Consider the following 23,681-nt stretch of genomic DNA (forward strand, 5'->3'; position numbering starts at 1 on the left):
CCCAACCAGGGGCTCGAACTCATGAGCGTGAGACCACGACCCGAGCCAAAGTCGGATGCTCAACCGACTGAGCCACCCAGGCGCCCCTTGATCTCTCTCATTTCATTTTGTAAAAATAGGACATGAATAGCACCTGCCTCATGGTTCATAAGGGGAGTAAATGAGAGTTAATACGTGTAAGGTTCTTACATGAGTGACAGAAATATGTAGTAAATAAATCCAGGCGATACAGCAGGATACAGTGTTGGTAAGCAAGGAGGCAGATTTATAATACATTTACAATCTATTTTGGATAAACTTCTAAAAAATGTATGGATAATATGAAGGACGCATGTATTTATCCATCCAACCAAACTTTCCCCTCGCTAGATGGGCTTGCCAGCTTCAAAAGTTTCCTGAAGTCTGAATTCAGTGAGGAAAACCTCGAGTTCTGGCTGGCTTGTGAGGACTACAAGAAGATCAAGTCCCCTGCCAAGATGGCCGAGAAGGCGAAGAAAATTTATGAAGAATTCATCCAAACGGAGGCTCCTAAAGAGGTAGGTCTTGATGGGTAGGTGAGTGAGGGTGGTCACCGTGGGCTGAGCTACACGTCAGGGAGGGTGGGAACCCTGCCCCGGGCTCATCGGCGGTGGTCAGCAAACATTTGTGAGGCGAATGGATCCCAGGCTTTCCTCCACGTGTGACTTCGGACAGGTTCTCCCATCCTCGGTACCCTTTGCTGTAAACATCTCACGTACGTGTATGTGTGTGTGTACCTAGAGCATGCTTAAATGTTTATTTATTTGGTGGGGGGGGGGGGAAGGGGAGGGGCAGAGAGAAAGGGAGAGAGAGAATTCCAAGCAGGCTCCGTGCTGTCAGCGCAGAGCCCGACTCGGGGCTCCATCCCAGGAACTGTGAGATCAGGACGTGAGCCAAAACCAAGAGTCGGACGCTTAGCCGACTGAGCCACACAGGCATCCCTGGCACTAAGATTTTAAAAAGAGAAATGGCCACGCATAGTTGAATGCGTGGATGATGTGGACATTGCCGATCATCAGGTGATCATACCTGGTTACTGTGATAATATTTTCCTGGCTCAGCAAACATGTGAATGTGTATCAGAACGATTCATTAGAGGGGGCCTGCTCACAAAAAAGTAATAAAACCAGTAGAGGCTGCACGCTGCTGGATACAATGTGTTAGAGAGAAGTAAAGGCATCCCTTCTTTTAAACATTAAGATTGGGAGAGCGTTTTATACTTTTTTGAAATTCAACCATTCTGTGTAGGGTTGCCTACCTAGCTCAGTATATATTCACGGTGAGAGAGGAAGAAGCATTGCATTAGTGTGACAAGAAGAATAAAAGGAGGGGCGCCTGGGTGTCCCAGTCAGTTAAGCCTCTGACTTCGGCTCAGGTCATGATCTCGCAGTTTGGGAGTTCGAGCCCTGGTGTTAGGCTCTGTGCTGACAGCTCAGAGCCTGGAGCCTGCTGCGGGTTCTGTGTCTCCCTCTCTCTTTGCCACTCCCCTGCTCATTCTCTCTCTCTCTCTCTCTGAATACAAATAAACACTAAAAAAAAAAAAAAAAATCAGACACTCAATTTTGACTCCGGTCATGATCTCACAGTTCGTGGGTTCGAGCTCCGCATCGGGCTCCCCGCTCACAGTGTAGAGCCTGCTTGGGATTGTCTCTCTCTCTCTCTCTCTCTCTCTGCCCCTCTCCTGATCGCACTCCCTCTGTCAAAATAAGTAAACATTTTTTTAATTAAAAAAAAGAAGAAGAAAAGCCTGGGAACAGAGAGGTCTACATTACTGTGTCGCCTCCATCCTGTCCCTCCTGAGCGTTAGCGGGCATGTAACTTGACCTCACCGGGCTGGGGTCCCCACATGCAGAGCCAGGCCCTGGACCTCAGCTCTGAGGCTGTGCTGCATCGTTTCCTCCTGCAGAAAGCACTCCGGCCCCTCTCACCATGGAAAATCTTACCACAGTCTCAACTCCTTTTGTCTTGGAGCTTGGAGCCCAGCTCACGCCCGCTGTCCGGCCCATCGTGGCCTGGCGCTCTCCGCCAGGCTTTTGTCCCTGACTCTGCCTGCAGCCATACCCGCATCCTCTGAGCGCAGAGAGCTTTTCCAGTGCCGAGGACCTCCAGCAGCCCAGGAGCGATCTAGGACGTTTTGGGATGTTCCAGTTCAGAACCACTGGCCAATTTGGATTCTGTTTCTTTCTCTTTTACAGCCAGATAGCTTAAGGGTCCTTAAAGCCCACGAGATGATGAGCAGCGAATCCTCTCAAGTCACACTCAGGCAGGCCCGTGCAGGTCTGTGCCCTGCACGATCCGGGGGACCATCCACCTGGCCCCTAATACGAACGGTGTCCCCCGGGGACTTGTGCGATGTGTCGCTAACTGCACGCAGGACATCAAGCCGCGACGCCTTCCAAGGCTGCAGTCTAGTAGTGAAGGGCGACACTGCCTGGCCTTTTCATCTTCTCTGTCCCACTCGTGACCTGGAGCGAATCCCTCGCATTCTGCCCCTCGGTCGTAAGCTGGGCATGGCATCCTGCTCAGAGCGGCGAGGTCCAATGGGAGCCTCGACCCAGAGCCCGGAAAACTAACGTTCCCGGCAAAGAGCCTGTGTAGACAAAGCGCCCGATGAACACTAGCCGCTATTCTTATCACTTGTCTGTCAAAAACACTGTTGCCTGGTTTGTTCCGGGAAAGACCCCATTTCCTCGCTCTTCCAGATCCGTGAAAAAAGCTTCTGGATCCGGGTCGGAATTCCCTTCTCCTCTTCCCTGTCTCCATCAGGCGTGAAAGCACACGCGGCCGAAGGAAGGTTGAGGGATGAGGTGTCAGGACACGCGGATTCAAACTCTGAGTCTCTGACTCATATGCACGCCTTAGCTCGGTGCCCTGGAGAAAGCCACTTAGGCTTTGCCTACACATGTTCTTGGGGTTCTTGTGAGGATTAAAAGCGGTAAGCACGGTGGCTGCCGGTGGAATTCCGACACGTGCGTTATTTGGATCTTAATCCGACTCGTGCATTTTTTAGAGTATCTCTTGCTTCACCCCACTGCCTATAAAACAGAAATGACATTTCTTCTCACTTCTTAGGAGCCTCTTCCCCTCATGAATTTATTGGTGACCAATTCCTGTCCCTCCCCACCCCCCCAACCCCCCCCCACATCAAATCCTGCCACCTGGGCTGACTCGTGACCTTGTTTCTCGGCCCGCAGGTGAATATCGATCACTTCACAAAGGACATCACAACGAAGAACCTGGTGGAACCGTCCCCGAGCAGCTTCGATGTGGCCCAGAAAAGAATCTATGCCCTGATGGAAAAGGATTCACTGCCTCGCTTTGTGCGCTCTGAGTTTTATCAGGAATTAATCAAGTAGTAATTTAGTCAGGCTGTGTGGATCATCCAGTGAGTTATTTCCTCTGTAATAACCCTGCATTCTCCAGCAATCTAATCTACATTAGCTTCCCATAGCTGCTTCGTTCGAAGATACCCAAACAGGGGAAAATCCCGGGTGGCGTTGTTGACTCTTTCTGTGCACATTATTTTGGATGTTTATCTAGTGTCTGAATGCCTTCCTCTCCCATTTTCTTCTTCCTGCCCCATTCTTAAGGATGTTGTTGTCAACGCTAATCACAGTCGCAGGAAAATTCTGCTTACGGCAAGGAGACATAAGAAAAGAATATGATACCGTAGAATGTGGGTCCATTCGGTTTAGGTAATGGATCTCTATCCACCCAGATTGGTACGGAAAAAGAATGTGGATGTGGAAAGACCGATTTCAAATGAGATCCATTGATTTCATTTGTTGTTTTCATTCTGACCCAGGGGGAATTATCTCTCCATTTCTGACCTTGGTTACTAAAAGGTGGTAAGAATTTTATGAGGCAGCCATTATTTGATTGCTAAGCAAATACATTATTTAAAATATCAATCTTCCCTTCAGAGCCTCTTTGCATTGGCTGGAGATCACTAGCCAGAGATATAACCATAAATATGTTATGTGTATACAAAGTCAAGCTGAACACAATCCATATTGGTTCTTTCCTTGTACCTCTCTCATACCCCCCACCAAGTTACCAAATGTTGTATTAAATCAACAACCTGACAATGGAGTATTTAATAAATGTGTATATATATATATATATATATATACGCATCTAAGTACGTAGGCCCAAAGTTTCCATTTTCAAATTATTTTAAGTCCCTGTGAGTATAAAATTCCAAACTTTGCAACTCCACTCACGTGAAATACAACAGATGCCGTCCAGCGCGATTTCTCTTAGCGCCACATCAGGAGAGCTATCCACTAAAATGGGAAAACTTTGTCAGGCCTACAAATGGCTAATTACCCTATGATGCCATCTGTTTGTTTAGGGAATGGCGATTATCTTCAAAAGAACAAATTATCTGTAGAAAAATTAATTCGACTGTGGAGGCTTTCTGAGATAGCATTCCGAAGGACCCCACATTTTGCGAAACAATGTGATTTTTTACCAACTCCATCTCTCCCTGCCCTGTTTTGCTGCCCATGTTAGTGGGTTGTACTCGTCTTCAAAGTGCACATTTATATCCTAACGTGCCTCGCACACAGCTGATCGATAGGCCGTGGTATTTTTTAGCAGTTTTAAACTTTTAATTCCGTCTTTCGTTATTATAAGTCTCACTAGATTTTTTTTTCTTATCTCTAGTAGATTTAAGTAATGATTTACATAATTTAGTAATAAGGAGAATCAAGCTAAACTATATTTGAAGCTAACCAGGAGGAGGATATTGAGTTAATTTGAAAAGAACTTGTTAAGGATTAATAAAATTCTGAAGTGTTTAAGGAGAAGATTACATTTAGTCTCGTATTTACTCCTTTTATTTCCCTTTCTCTTCCACACACTCCTAGTTTTCCATGTTTGTAGCCTGTTTATTCAATTACTTCCTGAGAATATCGTTACCATATCCTTCAGGCAAACACTGGCTGTTTTTGTTGGCTTTTCTCTAATTTTGCTGTTTCAAAGGATACCATATGCACTTCTGAATACTTGCTATTTATTTCACATTCTGAAAGTGGGCTGGACTAAGTGGGTCCGCGGTCAACAGTTGCCAGTGTGGTAAGAGTGCACTCACAGGTGTAGACATTGCTCACTGCAAAGAAGCTTGTCATAAGCAGTCGACAGCTCTCACCGTGAGCATGGAGACATCCCTGCCATGTGCGTTTGTGTAGAAGTGACAGGCGACTCAGGTCAAAAATTCCTGGTACTGCCTTCCTCAGCATCCGTCTACACTGTCCAGATTAGCATAAAATCTCCAGCCCTTGAGTTTCTCATGCAGCTAGAAATGGTAAGAACGCAAGGATCTAGGGGAGTTGCTGTCCTTGAATGCCAAAACATTTTTCAGAAAAATGTTCGTTGAATTAAAAATTCAAAATTTTTGATTCGCATTATTTGAAAGAGCCAAGTGGTTGCAAACGCTCAGAGAATTTACTAGATGTTACAGAGCTCACCCAGATGGTTGATGTTGCACAGACCCAGATCAACTGGATTCACAAACTGCACGCCCTCTGGCGGTGGGGAGGACTTGTCTGTGGACGGTAAAAGGGAGGCCTTCACCTTTTCATAGGCTGAACTCAGGAGGCAGAGGGCAGGAAAAGCACCATGAGGGCAGGGCTGTGAAGGAAAATAAAAATGAATGCTTCCCAGCCAAACAATGACCTGTAATAGAGACATCTGTATATACTATTTTAAATTTAAAGTAGTATACACACACAATAGAAACTATTCTAACATATGAAATGAAAAAATTAAAAGGAAAGCAAGTATCACAGCCCCAAATGAGAAAAGCAAACATATCAAAATTGCCCTAAAAAAGTTCTTTGAAACCTTTGAAAAGTGTTTTTAAACTTAGACAAAAGAAAATTTTAAAAAACTCCACAGTGTTACTGGAAGTTTCCATGGTAACACAAAGAAAATAAAATTCGTTTAATTCTGGGAACTTAGAAAAACTGGGATGATCCTTCCAGGAAAATAAAAACCTGTGTAATGTCTGTGTCTCACTGCCTCCCCCTCCTCCCCCCTCCTCCCCACTTTTTCTTGAGTAAATTGCTGGGAAAGCGTGAAACTTAATGCAGGAGTCCTGTGGTGCTTCGGTTCTCCCTCCCTTGTGAAAATGTAGCTACAGTTGTAAGTGATCTGGGATGTACAGAGGTAGCGGAACCAAATTGTGGTCAATGCGAAGAGGCAGCTACGCCTCTCCTTCTTGAAGGAAACCTAAGATGAGGCCAGGGAATAGCCCGCAACCTAACTTTCTCTGCCTGGGTTTGATACAGTTTGGGCTTGGTGTCAGATTACGGTCCCAACCGGACCAGAATAAAGACATAGACTGTTGATTCTAGAGGAAATTAGGAGGCTGTGTTTATCTACCAAAGCAGTACTTGTTCACGCAAGCGACCCCCTACACACACACACACACACACACACACACACACCCTTTCCTTCTCCTGGCTAGACCTTCTGAAATGCAGAACTGAGACATTTCAATCACTGTGCTTTCACAGCAATAGCATCAATTGTATGGAAATGTTCTGTGCCTCGCCCCCCACACCCAGGGAGGGTGGGGGAGGGCGGGACTCAAGTTCTCTAGCGAATGAGCTCTCTGCTCTCCTCTCCGTAGATTTCAGTTTTTCGTGCCTAATGAGAAAAAATTGGTGAAAGGAACTGTTTTTATTTTTATCCTCTACAAATATGTAGCTTTGCTGGGTTGCTGTGTGCTCTCTCTCTACTCCCTTTGGGTGGGATGGCGTTACCAATTGCCTCCCAAAGAATAACAAGTGTTTGGAATGTTTGGAAGTTTCCATAAAACCTTGAGCATCAGCAGATCAACCGATCCACCAACAATAATTCTCCGCCAGGGCTTTGTCATCTGTCCCATCACAGATTAGATAATAAAAAGTGTTTAAAAGGAAATTCTCTATTTCAGGGAAAAGGTTTTTTTTATCCCTGAAATCATTCCCTCCAGCAATCCAAACATTTCCTGTTTCCTGGGAATTTAGCAAGTCTGGGAGATAAAGGGCAGGAGAAAAGGGAGAGAGGACAGAGGGCCGGTGAAGCAGATAAGTGCCCAGGCCTATAAAGTTAATCCATTTCCTAGGAAACATTTAAGAATAGCTCCTCTTGACCAAAACCAAACCATTTCTTTCTGTCATCAACACGATTTGCGGAAAGGCATTTCTTGACTCACAGTGCAGCTCAATGAGAAACTTCCTCTTAAAATCCTAGGGAGTCTCACGGGGCGCCTGGGTGGCTCAGTCGGTTGAGTTTCCTACTCGGACTCAGGTCATGATCTCATGGTTTGTGGGTTTGAGCCCCGCATCAGATTCTGTGTCTCCCTCTCTCTCTCTGCCCCTCCCCCGCTCATACTCGCGTGCTCTCTCTCTCTCTCTCTCTTTCTCAAAAATAAATAAATATTAAAAGAAATTTTAAAATAATAAAATAAAATCCGAGGCAGTCTTGATTAGAGGGAAGAATCAATATGGCGGATCTGCTGTCCCCACTTGGCTCACCTGCGCCAGGGAGCAGAGAGTAGAGAACTGGGTTTCTAACATCCAAACGTCTAAACCCAAGAGCCAGGCAACTCTCTGTAGGTTCCAGACGTGAGGTCTTCACTACAGCCCGACTGGATCGTCATTACACTTCTCTGGTTTTCTGGTCTCCTCATTCTATGAGACAAGTACGTACCTAACGGTTTTCTTGGAGGAGGTCGAACTGCTGCTTGTGTCAAACATACTTTCAAGCAAATGGGGCATCTGGTAGACCAGAGTAATCGCTACCCAAAGAAAGGCTTTCCCCAGCCTCAATGAGCCATCCTGGAACTGAAAAGATTCTTCCAACTGAGGGGACATTTGCAGCTTTGAATGGAGACTCAGAGCAGAAAGTGAAGGGGGGAAAAAAATCTTTGGAATATTATCCTCACCTCACAGCTGAATAATAATAATAATCTTCTTATCTGATTTTTCTAGTAGAGAAGATACGCATCAAACTTTTTCATATCCGGTTTAAGAAGCCTCTTGCCAGGTACTAGCTGTCTCCTGAGGTATTTTCCCTCCCCACCTCACACCTATACCTTCCCTTCTTCTCTCCCCACCCCCCCGCCGTAAGAGGAAACATTTAAAATAGGTGAGTGTAACCACAAACGTGTAATAACCGATACGTTAAAAGCATTTAATTTCCTGTCTAAGGAAATGTGTGAGCAAAGGGATATGCTGAGAAATTTTCCAATGGAGGGACATTATCTGGATCATTTTTTTGCCAAAAGTTATATATATATATCATATAGTATCAGGGCATGGGAGAACTGAATTTTTAAAAATTGCAGGAGCTTACAACTCATCTCCAGGATGAGACAGAGAGGAGGAGAAATGAAAGGCTGGAAATGCATCTGTCAGCATTTATCCCATAGGTTTTTCATGTAGAAACGGTTGTGTTTATCTTCTGAGTTTGTATGCAATATGTTGTGTACTATGCGACTCACATTTCTTGATAAATAAAGCACCCAATATGTGTCTGTAACCATGATCACATACATTTTATTAAACATATATCTGTATCACAACCTCCTGTGAGTCCTTCTTGACTCCTGCGTACGTTTGCTGTGAACCTGCCCCTTAAGATAGGCTTCTTTGTTCACTATCCTCCTGACACCAGGTGAGTACTCCTTCCATTGGGATGATCCTTATCCAAACAAGTATCGATTCTAATATAGCCTGCCAGCAAAACTCAGAAAGGGAGATACAAAGTGACCCAGCCCCATGCACTCCGTTGACCACTTTCCCTTGCATTCGAATGACAACTTCTTGACCTTGCTGTTCACTGTTAGAACGAAGCCCATGATACCGTTTGGATCCTGCAGTTTGGGGTGAGTATCATCATTCCTTTCTCCCCTTGCACTCGTGAAAGAGCTGAGATCCCGGTGCCTTTGCAAGCAGCTCAATTCTATGACCTTAGACTTGGTGTTCGGATGGTGTAGGTAATGGGCTGAAATTAATCAACTAGAGGGATGGGGACTGGGGAAATGGGGAAAGTTTGCGTACAGAAAGAAGCATAAACGGGAGAAGATTTGCAGGGAGAGACAATGATGAGAGTCCGTGTGTGTGGGAATGAGAGGGATTGGGAGAGAAACCGAAGAGAATGTCTGTCCTGGTCTCTGACAGTTTCCTCAGTCTCCTTCCAAGTCCCCACGAAGCCTAACTCCATTTACTGTAGATGCAATGGCCCCGAGGCATTGCATTACCACCTAATCTCCTCTTTAATTATCTGGGATGCGTTTCTGGGAGTTTCCATCAAGAAGTGTTACTAGAGGAAAGACCATTGATACGTTTTCCCCGTGGAGAAGAAGTGATGTTCTCAAGATCACTATGAATTAGTGGCAGAACAGACTTAGAGGTCAGAGTGACTGCCTCTCAGGCTCCTGTTTGTTCTACTAGACCAAAGGAACCACGTGCGATCCCTCACAGCATTAGGTTACTAGTTCTTACTTGAGTAGAACAGACTATACCAATACTGCCCAAGTGCGAGTCCATGCTCTTATCTGTCAGTGAGATAAGCCAAGTTCTCCAAGCTATATGAGCTCTCAAGCACATTTTGCTACTTTTGCATTTTTAAATCAGTAGTATCTTGAAAACCATTTTGCTCATAAACCACTTTCCAAATCTTACTTTACACCTTCTCAGATAGCTTCCCAATGCCTCCGTGCACTTTTCATTTGAATGAGTCTCATCGGGTGAATTCCTGGTCCAGTTTCCAGGCTTTTCCATTTTGTGGTCAAGTCCTACCCTCTCAATGTTATAACTTGTTAAAAACTGTGGACGAAAATGTTATTAGAAAGCAAAGCTTATGAGGAGGCCGCCATTGCTTAATCTTCGGTAGCCAGGGCTCATTGATGTTCCCTTATTTCTTATAAGTGAATATTTATTTTGACCACTTTTCATTTAGCAGCTAAAGCCATCACTTTTATATCTACTTGCGTTTCTCCAACAATTCTGCTGAGAATGAGCAGAGAATGACGAAGGAAGAATCCAGATTCAGGAAATGTCAGCCTTGGAATAGACATTACAAATGCCGTCTTATGTTCAGGAAAGTGTGGTCTTCCCCACCCTGCAAAGTTCTTCTTCAGCTAAGATGCCAGCAGCTGGGAGACAACCCTTGAGAGCAAAGGGGGCGTCCACTTGCCTAAGGAAGTCGGATTGCCCTGGGTGATCAGTCCAGTCCAGCTGTCACACACGAAAAACTGCCCTGCCATCCTAAGAAATTGTGCTTCCCGATCTTCATTTTAAAGATGAGGAAATTGAGGCCCATGGAGGTGAAATGGTTTGCCCGAAGTTACACATCTGGATAAATAGCATGCATCTTACAGATAGGCTGATTCCCAGTCTGGGGTATTTTTCCTATGGAGTGAAATTCATGGTATGCCTCCTTCACATATCTATAAGAGTTAGTGTTCTTAAAGTTGAAATCAAAGAACCGTAAGACACTAGAGAAATGAGAAGGTAGGGCTGGCCCAGAAAAGCTGTGCTTTTCAAAAATATCCACCTTTCCTCTATCTCTATAATAATTTTCTCAATCAAATGTCCTTTTGGGTTAACAAAGTGCTCATCAAAAGGCAAAATGCCCTCTTAGAAAGTTACCAGCTATTCAATGCTAATGTGAATGAATCCAATGGGGTGAGACACATTAACAATTTCTCAAAACCTTCCTGAACACAGCCAGAGGGAAAGAGTGTTTTGATTGAGGGAAGAGATCTATCTTTTATAATCTTATTTTTTGAAATCTGCCCAACCCTCCATGTTCTACATGGCCCCATTCCCTGACAGCTCGAGGTAATAAGCCAAGATTTATGAACGCAAAACAGTCTTTTATCCAAATATTCTAGCAGCTATTATGTATTGTTTTACTCTTTACCTGGATTTGAAGAACTGGCAAGGTCATCATGCTATAGATCTCAACTACCATTTAGCGTTTATTCCATTTTGTTGAGCTTTGTCCATCCTTTGAGTGATCTCCCTTAAATGCGAATTCTCCTATGAGGAATAACACACAAAATCTTTAACAGCTTTAACGTCAAGGGAGAACACAGCTTATCTGATCACATCACTCCTCTTAGGATTTATCTGGTCGTGTTATTTCTCTGTTTAAGACCTTTCAATGGCCTTTCATGCTCTTCGGCCTCCCAGAACGCCTGGCCCAAGAGTAGAGCTTGTAAAGACTTATGTGCACCCTTCACCATCCATTGATTTACATCTCATATTTCTATGTATTATTTCAATACTCGAGTCTTGAAAGGCAAAGTACAAATCTCACTTAAAGCATCCCTAGATGTCTATCAGCTTGTCATTTCCAATATTCGACATTAACAAATTTAAGTCAGTTAAGCGTCCGACTCTTGATTTCAGCTCAGGTCCTAATCTCACGGTTTTGTGGGATTGAGCCCCGCGTTGGGTTCTGCGCTGACAACGTAGAGCCAGCTTGGGATTCTCTCTCTCCCTCTCTTTCTGCCCCTCCCCAGCTCATGCGTGCTCCCCACCCCTCTCAAAATAAATAAATACACTTTAAAAAAATAACTAATTAATTAATTGACAGATAATAACATAACCACTACTCTTATATGGGATGCCCTCAAAAATTACTCTTAATCTTAGAAGTTTGTTTGAACTCTAAGATTTTGACTGCCACTGCCCTAGAGGCTGGCATCCTAGATCCTCAGCCTAATACATAAAGGTCTCTGAACCAGCCTTTCACACCATCTTGCAGAACTCCAAGAGCACCGTGCTGTCTCATGCTCTAGACCTCAGCGAGGCAATCCCTCTTACAATACCCACTCTATCTCACCTAGCTAACACCTACGCATTCAAGAATTAGAGCACAGACATCATCTTCCCCAGGGAGGCTTTCTTCATACCCATCAGATCCCACTTAACTAAAGGGGGGTGACATTCCTCTGATCTGGCGTGCTTCCACTAAAGACGCGTCCCTACCAATTGGATAAGATGATTGTGTGGAAGACTTAGGGACTTCTCTTCTTTAAAGAGTGTTGGAAAAGCAAAAAGTTCTGTTACTGTAACTTCTGAAAAAGTCTGGACGTGAAAACTTCCAGACACCCCTCTTCTCCCAAGTTCCTAGGGTAGGCCCAGGGTTAGGGTGAGTTAACTGGAGATTTAAATTCTTGTGGCAGGAAACAATCTCCCTCCCACATCCCAAAACTTTTGCTGTCCAATATGATAACTGCCAAGTCGGAAAGGGGGGCAGACTGGCACCACGGCAGACAGGAGGCTGGTGGGACCTCGCCTACCTCAGACCCCTCCAGGCAGGTGGCCACCTACCCTACCTTCATCAAGGTAGCCATCCACTGAACTTCTTTGCTCTGTGGCTTTCTTCCTTTTCTGTACAAGGAGGTCACGCACCTCTCATGTTCTTTATCCCTGCACATCCCCATCTTGCTAACCATTTAAAAAATGGTGGAAAAAAAGAGTTATTCTTGATTATTTTATGGCAGATAGCTCTTGTGACTTTCCATCTTAATACCATTTACTGTAATTTCTGCCTCACCTTCGGAGATAGGAAGGTACTGGGGTCTAATCTTACCCCTTTGAAACTGCACTTTATTCCTGTAAAAAGGTTTAATGGCATTTGGGGATTGTATGTCTCTTATCTTGACAAATCTTCCCAGCTCTGTCCTTCTAGAATTACTAAGAATAGATAAAAGAAGAAAAAGAGGGTATATTTTTAGCTTGTGTGAGGGGCCTTCTATTTTATTTATCAGCTATCTATAAAGTGTCTGCATCATGACGATAAAGGCATTTGAAATCCAAATGAAAGCATTTATTCAGATCTTAGCTCCTCAACAGGAAACAGGGTTATAAGAGATTCCAAAGATACAGATGGCATATTTTGGTAAAAACTAAATCAATGTCCCTTTGAACTGTAAGTGCAGACTTCAGAAAATCATGTGTAGATAATATTAGGCTTTAGAGCTGGGGGAAAAAAATGGCTTTTCTAGTTACAATCATCATTTCTCTCCAGTCGGTTCAGTACGTGTGGCTTAGAGTCACAAAATTTGAGCTGTAGGCTTTTGGTTCTTCCCCTAGTCCATCTTGAGCAGTGTGAATAATTCCCGGAGCCTCTGTGCGCCCACCTACAAAAATGGGGCTACCTAGATTTTCCAACAGAGGCTCAATGAGGAGTAAATGAAATCATATGTATGAAATGACTTTGTAACCTGTAAAATAAAATCTCAGATCCTCATTCAGGTCAATTTGTTTCCCGTTATATCTTGCTGATGTGAATCATCAGGAGCATGATTAGAGAAAGTAGGCATTTCCTTCCGTATCACCAAGAGAGACAGCGAGATGATAGTATGTCCTCATTTCTACCCCTTGCCCTTTCCCCAGCCAGTTTCGAACTGTGATACGGAGAAAGGCTTGGGCCCCTTTTCATTCCTTGGTGTCCTTATGTCCTGAGAGTCTAGACTATAGCCAAGTGACACAGAATCAGGTTCAGTTAACTGGTCTACCAAATATCTACTTGAGCTATTCTGGTTTCTTTAGTACCACAGTCTTCTCGATGACCTAATACTAACTCATGTTTGTATAGCTTTTTCTTACCTTATTTCACCTGAATGTCCTCATAACCCCATGAGGTGGTCCAAGTAGGTAGGATTAAAACATTCACTTCACATATGATAAGTCTGAGCCTCATGAGATATAAAGGACGTGTCAAGGTCACACCGTTAACATCAGCAGAGCTGAGCCTAGGATATGGGTCTTCCGGCTTTGGTCCCTGGAGGTCCTTTTTTTAATTCCAGACTGCAGTATCTGTTAACAAACTCGACACTGAAGCATCTTGTCAGGCTTGGTCAAAGAGCAAATGACCTTGAATAATGCCTGTGGGCTCTTTATTGAAGATTCACGGAGGAATGTGTATCTATGTGCAGGGAAATGTGATCTTTCTTTTAAAATTCGTTTCTTCGTTAACCCTCATAAAGTCACAGCTTATCTGAGAAGACGAGAAGGATGCAGGGTTTTCCTTCAGTCTGTGGTCTGGCCTATTTACAAAGCCTCTGCCTGGTTTCTTTGTTGAAAAAGGTGTTTGACCACGGCTAGCTGGGTCCTCTGTGGCCTTTCCCCCAACCTGCGATCCTTGACTGGTATCTGAGGTTGTATACTTTCGTGTCCACAGGGAGGGCCTGATACTGGCTCGTCCTGCGTCTGGTTCAATTGCTTTGGCGACTTCTCCCATCTGTAAGTTTCCTTTAAACTTTCAATTCGTTTCCACGTGTGTGATTACATTAGCTTCTCACTTCTGATCTCTTTCCCCTCAGAATCTTTGTACCTATTCTGTCTCTGGTGTCTCACTATCCTATTTTGGGATTAAATTATACCATTTATGTCTGGATTTATTCCTTAAATATTTTTTTTTAATTCTTCTTCTTCGCTATCTTGTAACTCTTCTGCTACTTCTTTCTAATTTTTATAATATAGCTTCCTTCTTACTCCAAATATAATTTGTTTCTATTTTTGGCAGATACACACGTAATTTTCGTAATTTTATGATGCAAGAATTTCTTCCCCATTGCTTCTTCTTTTTAAAGTTTATTTATTTTGAGAGAAAGAGAGAGTGTATGAGTGAATGAATGGGAGGGGCAGAGAGAGAGAGAGAGAGGGAGAGAGAGAGAGAGAAAGAGAGGGAGAGAGAGAGAATCCCAAGCGGACTCTGCACGGAGCCTGATGCAGGACTCGAACCCACGAAACTGTGAGATCATGACCTGAGCAGAAATTGGGAATCGGAGGCTTAACCGACTGAGCCAGGAGGTACCCTGCTCCATTTGGTCTTATGAGGAACTAACACTCAGAGACATTCAGTGATGAGCTCAAGGCCACGCAGCCAGAAAGGGGCCAAGAGAGGATGCAAGGTGGCTACGGATTTGTGTCTTCCTTTTCCTTCCCTCCCTTGATTTTCTTTCTTCTCCCTTTAACTTCAGTCCAGGTCGTCTTACCCCAAAGGAGGCCCAGATTTTCTCCTTCACGTCTTCAGAGGCATGGGGCACCACTCGCAGGGCACAGCCTCCATGTCCCTTCCCCTGGAACATCTGGTTTGTGCTGTTAAGCCACACCGCTGTGGAATCCCAGCGAACCCTGCCTGCCCCCAGTCCTCTCTTATCAACCACAGACCATCACCCCTGGGGTCCTGAAGAATTCATATATATATATTTTTTTACATTTATTTATTTTTGAGACAGAGAGAGACAGAGCACACATGGGGGAGGGTCAGAGAGACAGGGAGACACAGAATCCGAAGCAGGCCCCTGGCTCTGAGCTGTCAGCACAGAGCCCGATGCGGGGCTCGAAATCATAGACCGCGAGATCATGACCTAGGCTGAAGTTGGCCGCTTAACTGACTGAGCCACCCAGGTGCCCCAAGAATTCATATTTTTTTTAAGCACAAGGAAGGAAGAATCTAGCAACCCAAGGTCACAGAGATCTTCGAAGACAGCTGCCATTCCAAATACCCTACTTGGTCTTTCCCCAAAAGTACGCTCATCAGACCACGTGTTCTGGTTTGGGGCTCAGAAAATAGATGTACTCCAGCTAAGCTGTAATTCAGCCGACAGACCAGGTTTGTATAACCCTAGTAAGGCGACAGCCGCTGTAGCAACATTGATTCCTAAGCATCAAAGTCCAAACACCTGAATTTTCTAGATCCTGAAGGATCACCCGAACAAGTCACATAGTGTCTAAGAAATTTTCTCTTAGTAAGTGATGGTCTTGGGACGCCTGGGTAGCTCAGTCGGTTAAGTGTCCGACTTAGGCTCAGGTCACGATCCTACGGTTTGTGAGTTTGAGCCCCGCATCGGGCTCACTGCTATCAGCGCAGAGCCCGCTGCAGACCCCCTGTCCCCCCCCCCCCCTCTCTCTGCCCTTCCCCCACTCACGCTCTCTCTCCAAAATAACTAAAACATTTAAGAATAAAAGAACATGATAGCCTAATAGGATAAATACAAAGATCCTGACCTGATCCTTCCTAACGTCATTGCTTATGAAGCCTTAGGTTGCACTTCAGGCAAAGTTAGGGGCTTCCTGGTTCTCTGCACGTTAACACTTTGTTCTGAACTTGACTGCAGCAGTCATGACAGCTGCATGTATCTTGAGCGTCCGACTTCGGCTCAGGTCACCATCTGGCGGTTGAGGAGTTCGAGCCCCGCGTCCGGCTCTGGGCCGACGGCTCGGAGCCTGGAGCCTGTTTCCGATTCTGTGTCTCCCTCTCTCTCTGCACCTTCCCCGCTCATGCTCTGTCTCCCTCTGTCTCTCTCTTAAAAGTAAATGTAAACATTGAACAAAATTGACAGAAGGAATCCCAGCTCTGCGTGGTACAGCTACCACACTATCCTTTCATCTTCTCCCTGAAGGAGTTCGGCACAGCCACCCCAGTCCTCCTCACTACCAAGTGCCACCCCTCCTCCGTGCCTGCAGAACCTTGCCTCATTCTGACCCGCGTGAGCCTTCCAGACTTGGCTGGAGGGTCATTCACGAACGGAGACGTCCTGACCACACTCCCTCCAAAACAAGATGCATTTCTTTTGCCTAGTCCTTTCTCCCTAAAATAATAATAACATAATAATAAACATAAGTAATAACGTGAAAATAATAATTCTTTGTACCAAAAGATACACGTTTTGGCACATACTCTCTGTCCATTACCACAATAACCCCAAGAAATAAACACGAGGTGCTTGTTGAGAAAAGAGGGAGTTAGTGACTTGCCCAAGGTGGCGGTGTTTCTTGTGTCCATCTGGACTATGAACTCGTGTCTTGTTCAATTACGTAACCCAAGGATGTAGGGCAGGACAGTGCTGCTGCTAAATTGTATTCTCGAAAAATATTTGTGGAACGAATGAATGAATGAATGAATGACAAAAGTGAAGTCCACTTGATCTCCACTGCAACTTAGTGAGGCAGGAAAAGCAGTCACAATTATCCCCACTTTACAGTTGAGGAAGCAGCCCAGGGACATTAAGTGATCTGCCCAGGTCCTACCAGCGGAAAGGAAGAGACACACATACATGTCACGATTCCAGGCCCAAGATGCATACGCTTCCACGCCCCCTGCTCAAAGCGGCACCTCCTGGGATGCCCTTTCCCGAGCCTCCCACACGTCCAGTGCAGGGTGGAGTTCTGCTGAGTCATGTCAACGCTAAAAACCAAGCTGAGTTCTAGGACTTTGTGATTTGTGACCTCCTGCCCCCTAGAACATGGAGTTTTACGTTCATTAATCACAAACCTTCAGCAGTCACACACTGCTTGCAATTCTGGGTCTTCAGGAAACAGTCCTGGCTAAGAAGGATTCCCCTGGTACAGAGTAAATGGCAGCAGGTCGAAACACTTTTGCCCCACACCACCCCTCACCCCGTTCTGGCCACGAAGTCACAACTAAAGGAAGGTTTAGAAACTCTTGTACTGCTTTCTGTTGGCTTTGAGAAGGTAATAATTGGCAACCCGCTCCTCCCAGACAACTGGCTCAAGGATTTGTATCATTGTCTACCAATTTTATGGCAAAAATTTTCCCCAAGTTGCACTACAAGTTCAAAGCCATGTCATCGGATAAGGCGAATCCTATTACACAAAAACTCCTACAGAGAATTAAAATGTTCCTATAATTCAGGAATAAGGTTACATCAGTCATTCCCGGAAATTGGCACCTCAGATGGCAGATTGTGTTGGTTTTTTTGTTTTTCACTATAATGAGATAAGATATATGGCACAGAACAGAGTTGGGGATTTTGTTGTTGTTGTATTAGGGATTAGACATGGATGTAAAATGGAGGAGAACGAAATCGAGCTGATCCCACACACTTAAGCAGAAGTCCACAGGGAAAGACGGGAACCTGTGCTTCTGGTCCAGGTGGTGAGGGTGTCCCGTGGGAGCCAGGCCCTTTCGTCACAGGGTAAATACCAGCACCTGACTCAGCAAGTGGAGCGAGGCAGAAGGAGGATCTGGCGAGAAAACCGGGAAGACTGAAATGAAAGCATTTACAGTAAAACCTTGGCATGAATGTATAATTCATTCCAGAAACATGCTCAAAATCTAAAGCACTTGTGCATCAAAGCGAATTTCCCCATAAGAAATAATGGAAACTCAGAGGATTTGTTCCACGACCCAAAAATAGTCACAAAAATGATTATAATACTGTAATATAATACAAAATAATAACAAAAATACAAAATATAAAGAAAAACAGACTAATAAACCTGCACTTACCTTTGAAAATCTTCATGGCTGGTGTGAGGGAGACGAGAGAGGAGGATTATTGTGTAGGACGACTTTCACTACCACTAATGGAGTCACTGCTATCTATTGGCTCAGCGGAATCCTTTTCTGGGTGGGGGCCATTGTATACGCTCGCACGGGTGTTGACTACAGCACAGTATTAATAAACTCTTGTCATATTCTCTATTTAATGTAACTGGCAATAGGGCAGCAAAGGAAAGGGTCTATATCGGCAGGCAGCCTGACCTAGCAGGAAGCAAAGCATTCCTAAGCTTACTCTTGGATGGAAAAGCAAAGAACTGTCCATAGGTGCTCTGAAGTGACAAAAAATACACAAGTGCCAGTTGTGGGCATCTTCCAACGTTCTGAAAAGTCACTGATTTCTGCCAAACATCGCAGCCTGAGACGGAGCATCTGAGCATGGAGACGATCACCCACAACCCCGCAGCGAGAGAGAGAGAGAGAGAGAGAGAGAGAGAGAACCATTGGCTCAGTTGTGATCATGTCACGTTCGGCATCATGTGCTACTTGCGTTGCAAGACATCGTTCGTTTATCAAGTTAAAATGTATCAGAAATGTTTGCTCCTCTTGTGAAACACTAGCAGAACAAGTTACTCGCAAGCCAAGGTTTTACTCTATTTGGGATCTCAGAATTTGGGGAGCACAGATTTGGGGAGCAACCCAAATTGTGTCCTCCTCGGGAGCAAAAGCCAGGGCTTCTTAAAGACAAAGGGGGAACGCTTGTATATGTTGTTTGCAAAGAATTTTGATTGGTGTTGGTGGCAGAAAACCAATCTTGGCTAAACGTAATTGATCCCCAGGGCTCGCACTAAGCAAAAGTCTGCCGGTCTAGCGAGTTGCAGATGCCCGTGTAGAGTCCTTGCAATATTTGCCACTTGACACGGTTCAAAAGTTCACGGTTCCATCAGGTGAGGACACGCACCTCCTTAATGGCCTCTCGGCTCCGTTTTAAAACCCCTTGACATAAGTGACTCCATTTTATTTCACCTGTTACAGGGGTTGGCATAGCAATTTCAGGCCCACCTGCTGTCTCAGCCAAACAGGGAGGCCGGCAGATAAGCGTCCATGTGTGTGAGCCACTGTGGCTGCTTCTCTGCTTCCATCCTTCCACACAGGATCTCTCTCGGAGCCCCCTCTACCCAGAAACACACAGGGAAGGGCGTTCTGAGAAACGTAGCTCACCCTGACCAAGGTGAGACATGGCAAAACCACTAGATTTCACCCCTGGTCAGCTTGGCTCCCATGCACATCTCCTTGAGGCATATTTATTCTCCAGTGCCCGTGCTCAATTTGGAGGGGGTGGTTACTTTTACATTATGCAGAACCATCTGTAAGTCAGGCTCAAGTTTTTTCTTCCTTCGTCCACTGGTCATTGGTAGAGCTCCAAGAGAAAAGCGATGTGGGCTAAGAGGGCGAGAAGATAATGTATTAGGAGAAGGGCCTTGAGCATTTGGGCTACTTCCTCATGTTCCCTTTTTGTGCCTTCAGGGTCTGCTTGAGCGCTAGCTCATGTGTCACTTCCATTTGACGATGAAGTGCTGCTATGCACATCTAACTTTATGGGTTGGGGGGGGTCAGATAATTCCCAAGTCATGACGGGAAGCTTAGTTCACACGGTAATGTTGTGGCCAGGGCCAAGCATTCATTGTCTACTAAGGCCTTGCAGCAAACTAAAATGTTTTGTGCAGATGATGGCCTGACTGCATCCAAACCCAAACATCTTCTCTGCCATTCACTCATAAGGGCCTGACAAATGCTCCAAACGGCATCTCTATCTACCGATGACATTTCAAGTACCATCAAAGCTACTGGGTCATATGGCCCAAGAGGAACCCAAGATAGGTAAGATAGTCACATGGTTGCAGTTGGCCTTTGTAACTACATTCTTCCACTCTCCGCTCCACATTTCCATTGCCCTCAACAAGCACTCCAGTTGGTTATGGGTCTCAGCCAGATGGGATGACTCTGAACCTTCATTCCCGGAATTCATAGCAACCTAGACTTATTACAGAACTGCCTTTTATTTTAGGCTTCATTCAAAACTGGTAGGTTTGGGGGTTACTCAGTGAAAAGATTTATGTAACATGTCCGAATAAAGTATACGTGGCCTCAAAAATCCAAAGAATCTCACTAGTGAAACACTTTTTCATAATAGCAGAAATGTTATAATTCTAGATTGTTCAGGTGTGGTTTGAGGTAGGGAGTCAGGTTCATTATTTTCCCCATGAGAACTTCCAATCTTTCAAGCAACACTTGTTGAAAATTCTTTCCTTTTCCCACTGAATTCCTTTGATGACTTAGTAAAAAATCATTAACCACAGGACCATGCATTTATTTCTGGATTCTAATTTGATCAATTTGCATATGTCACTAGGCTAATAATCCATTCTACTTTGATTAATGTAGTTTAAGACTAACTCCTGAAAGGGGTACCTGGGTGGCTCAGTCAGTTAAGCGTCCGACCTTGGCTCAGGTCATGATCTCACAGTTTGTGAGTTCGAGCCCGTATCGGGCTCTGTGCTGACAGTTCAGAGCCTGGAGCCTGCTTCGGATTCTGTGGCTCCCTCTCTCTCTGCCCCTTCCAGGCTCATGCTCTGTCTCTCTCTGTCTCAAAAATAAATAAACATTAAAAAAATGATAATAATTTCTGAAAGCAGATAAAATAAGTTCTCTTACTTGTACTTATTGTTTGAATTTTGTTTGGTTACTCTAGGGTTTTTGAATATCCATATAAATTTTAGGATAAATATATAAATTTATATTTTATAAAAACTGTTGAGAATTTAATTGAGATTGTTTTGGATCCACAGATCCAACTGGAGAAAAATAACATCTTAATAATAGTGATGCTTCCAATTGGTGAAAAAGGTATATTTCACTGATATTGATTTGCTTTACTTTTTCTCAGAAATATTTTGTAATTTTTAGTGTCAAGAATTAGTAGGCTTTTAGTTAAGTTTATTCCTAATATTTTTTATAATTTTAATTTCTGTAGTTTGATTTCTAGTACTTAGAAAGACAATTTTTATATTCATCTTGTATCCTGTGACTTTGCATAGTTTTGTTTTTTTTTTAATAGACTCCTTATGTGCACACAATGACATTGTCACAAATAAAGATAGTTTACCTTTTTCCTTTTTGAGGCTTACAAATTTCTTCTCTTTCCTTGATTTACTCCGCTGGGTAGAACCCACAGAAAAGTCCTGAATAGAAATAAAAAGACCAGTCTTCCTTCCCTTGTTCTCACTCTTTTTTTTTTTTTTAAATGTTTATTTATTTTTAAGGGAGAGATAGATCATGAACAGGGGAGGGTTAGAGTGAGATGGAGACAGAATCCGAAGCAGGGTTCATGCTCTGAGCCATTAGCACAGAGCCCAACGCAGGGCTTAAACTCACAAACCCTGAGATCATGACCTGAGCCAAAGTCGGAGACTTAACTGAGCCACCCAGGCGCCCCACCCCTCCTTGTTCCCACTCTTAATGTGGATATTAACTGTAGGATTTTCAAAGATGCACTTTACCAGATGAAAAATTTCCCTTCTATTCCTCATTTATAGTTTTTGCTATGAAGTTTTTCCCTTCTGTCAATTTTTTTTTATATTAATTGTGATGGTCAGATTTTTTTTTTTTTTTTTGCTTTATTCTGTTAACATGAATTACATTAAGTCAGACATCCTCAACCAATCTTGTATTTCTGGTAAAAGTTCACCTAGTTCAGATGTATTATCTATTTAATATATTACTATTTTTGAATTGCTAATATTTTAAGGATTTTGTAGCTATTTTCATCCGAATGTTCTGTAATTTTCTTTCTTCACAATACTCTTGTCTGGTTTTGGTATTAGGGTTATTTTAGTCTCATAAATAAGTTGGAAGGTTTATTGTCCTCTATTTTCTAAAAAAAAAATTTTGTGAGATTAGTGTCATTTTTTCCCCAAATGATTGATAGAACTCAATAGTGAACCCATCTGTGGCTGAAGTCTTTTTTGACAGATATAAGGTTATTTTTTCTTCCTTTTGCCTTTCCTTTTTTTTTTTTTCTTTCCTTCCTTGTTTATTTTTACTGTTGTTGTTGTCTTGTTGTTTTGATGGCTGATCTCCTTTGTTGCTCTTAGAACATATACTTTTTTTTAAGTTTATTTATTTCTTTTGAGGGGGGACAGGGACAGAGAGAGAGAGACAGAGAGAGGAGCCCAAGCAGTCTCCATGCTGTCAGCATAGAGCCCGACGTGGAGCTCGATCTCACCACCTGTGAGATCATGACCTGAGCTGAAACCAAGAGTGAGGCCCTTAATTGACCGAGCCACCCAGGTGCCTCAAGAACATCTCCCTTTGGGCTGGACTCAGACTCAGAGGACAGCCTCCGCCTCTTGGCAATCTGTTCCTAGCAAGGCTAGGCAGGGCCCCTTCATTCTCTTGGTCAAAGTTAAGCATATTCTGCAGCCTCTTCCTGATTTTTCTTAGCACGCTCTTTCTTCAGAGCAATACACCCACGTTTGTGTTGCAGGACACGGGGAGTAGCGAGACACTGAATCCAGGACGCTTCAGCCCTAGATTTCTTACCCTCCTTGTTAAGGGGCTGTCTCACAACATACTGGTGGCAGCATCTTCTTTAGAGAGACTGAAAGGTTTGTGGATTCCGCCAGCTCTTTAGGGTCCCAGATGATGAGATAAGTAATACCATCGACTCCAGGAATATCCTTCCCCCGCTTTTTTCACAATGACCAAGTTGAGAACCCTCAGATTGGCATCCATGGTGCCACTTGACCCAGATGTGTGTTTCCTTTCTCTGGTCCTCCTTGCCCGGGAACAAGAAGGTCCCTTACTCAGTAGCAGGTGGATATGGCCATGGGTGGAGACACCCTGCTTCGTGGGGAAACCTTGCTTGTCATTCCCGCCAGTAATTCGGACCATGGAACCCTTCCATTCTTCACGCAGAGCATTAGCAGCAACTTCTGTGGCCACACGCTTCTCAGAAAAGGTAAGGAGTTTGCAAACATCATCCACATCAATGAGTTTCTGGCAGCCAGTGGTTGGGAAACAGAGGTTCAGCTTCATCCCAAAGAGCCCACCGCCTTCGAGGACCTGCAAAAAAGAGCGCTTTTTACCTTTGCTATTTTTTTCTTCGATCAGTTTTATTGAGGTTTGATGTCAAAAGACTTTGCCCACCTCATCGCAACTCTTGATTTTATTGACATAAGGTTATTTTCAGTATCTATTTGGTGTTATGGATATATAATGTTTTCTCTTTCGTTTCCGATATTGATCGTGTGTGTGTTTCCCTTCTCTTCTTCTCGATTTGCTGAGTGAGATGCGTATCATCTTTAAAAAATCTTTCCAAAGACCTAGCTTTGGGTTTACTT

At 44.0% G+C, this 23,681-nt stretch overlaps 1 protein-coding gene and 1 pseudogene across 1 annotated transcript in view; one reads left to right on the forward strand and one right to left on the reverse strand.

The window, feature by feature from the left end:
* The window catches only part of RGS5 (regulator of G protein signaling 5), a 51,654-nt gene extending 43,061 nt beyond the window's left edge, over window positions 1-8,593 (forward strand). Inside the window, exons 4-5 of the mRNA XM_058699975.1 lie at window positions 370-536; window positions 3,213-8,593. Of these exons, the coding sequence (XP_058555958.1) occupies window positions 370-536; window positions 3,213-3,374 (329 nt within the window). The 3' untranslated portion in view covers window positions 3,375-8,593. The remainder of the gene's footprint in view (window positions 1-369; window positions 537-3,212) is intronic.
* A 14,151-nt stretch (window positions 8,594-22,744) lies between these two features.
* Window positions 22,745-23,376, reverse strand: LOC131496010 (small ribosomal subunit protein eS6-like; annotated as a pseudogene).
* Window positions 23,377-23,681: the final 305 nt, after the last annotated feature.

This window comes from Neofelis nebulosa, chromosome 15, assembly GCF_028018385.1.
Source record: "Neofelis nebulosa isolate mNeoNeb1 chromosome 15, mNeoNeb1.pri, whole genome shotgun sequence".
Lineage (NCBI taxonomy): Eukaryota > Metazoa > Chordata > Mammalia > Carnivora > Felidae > Neofelis > Neofelis nebulosa.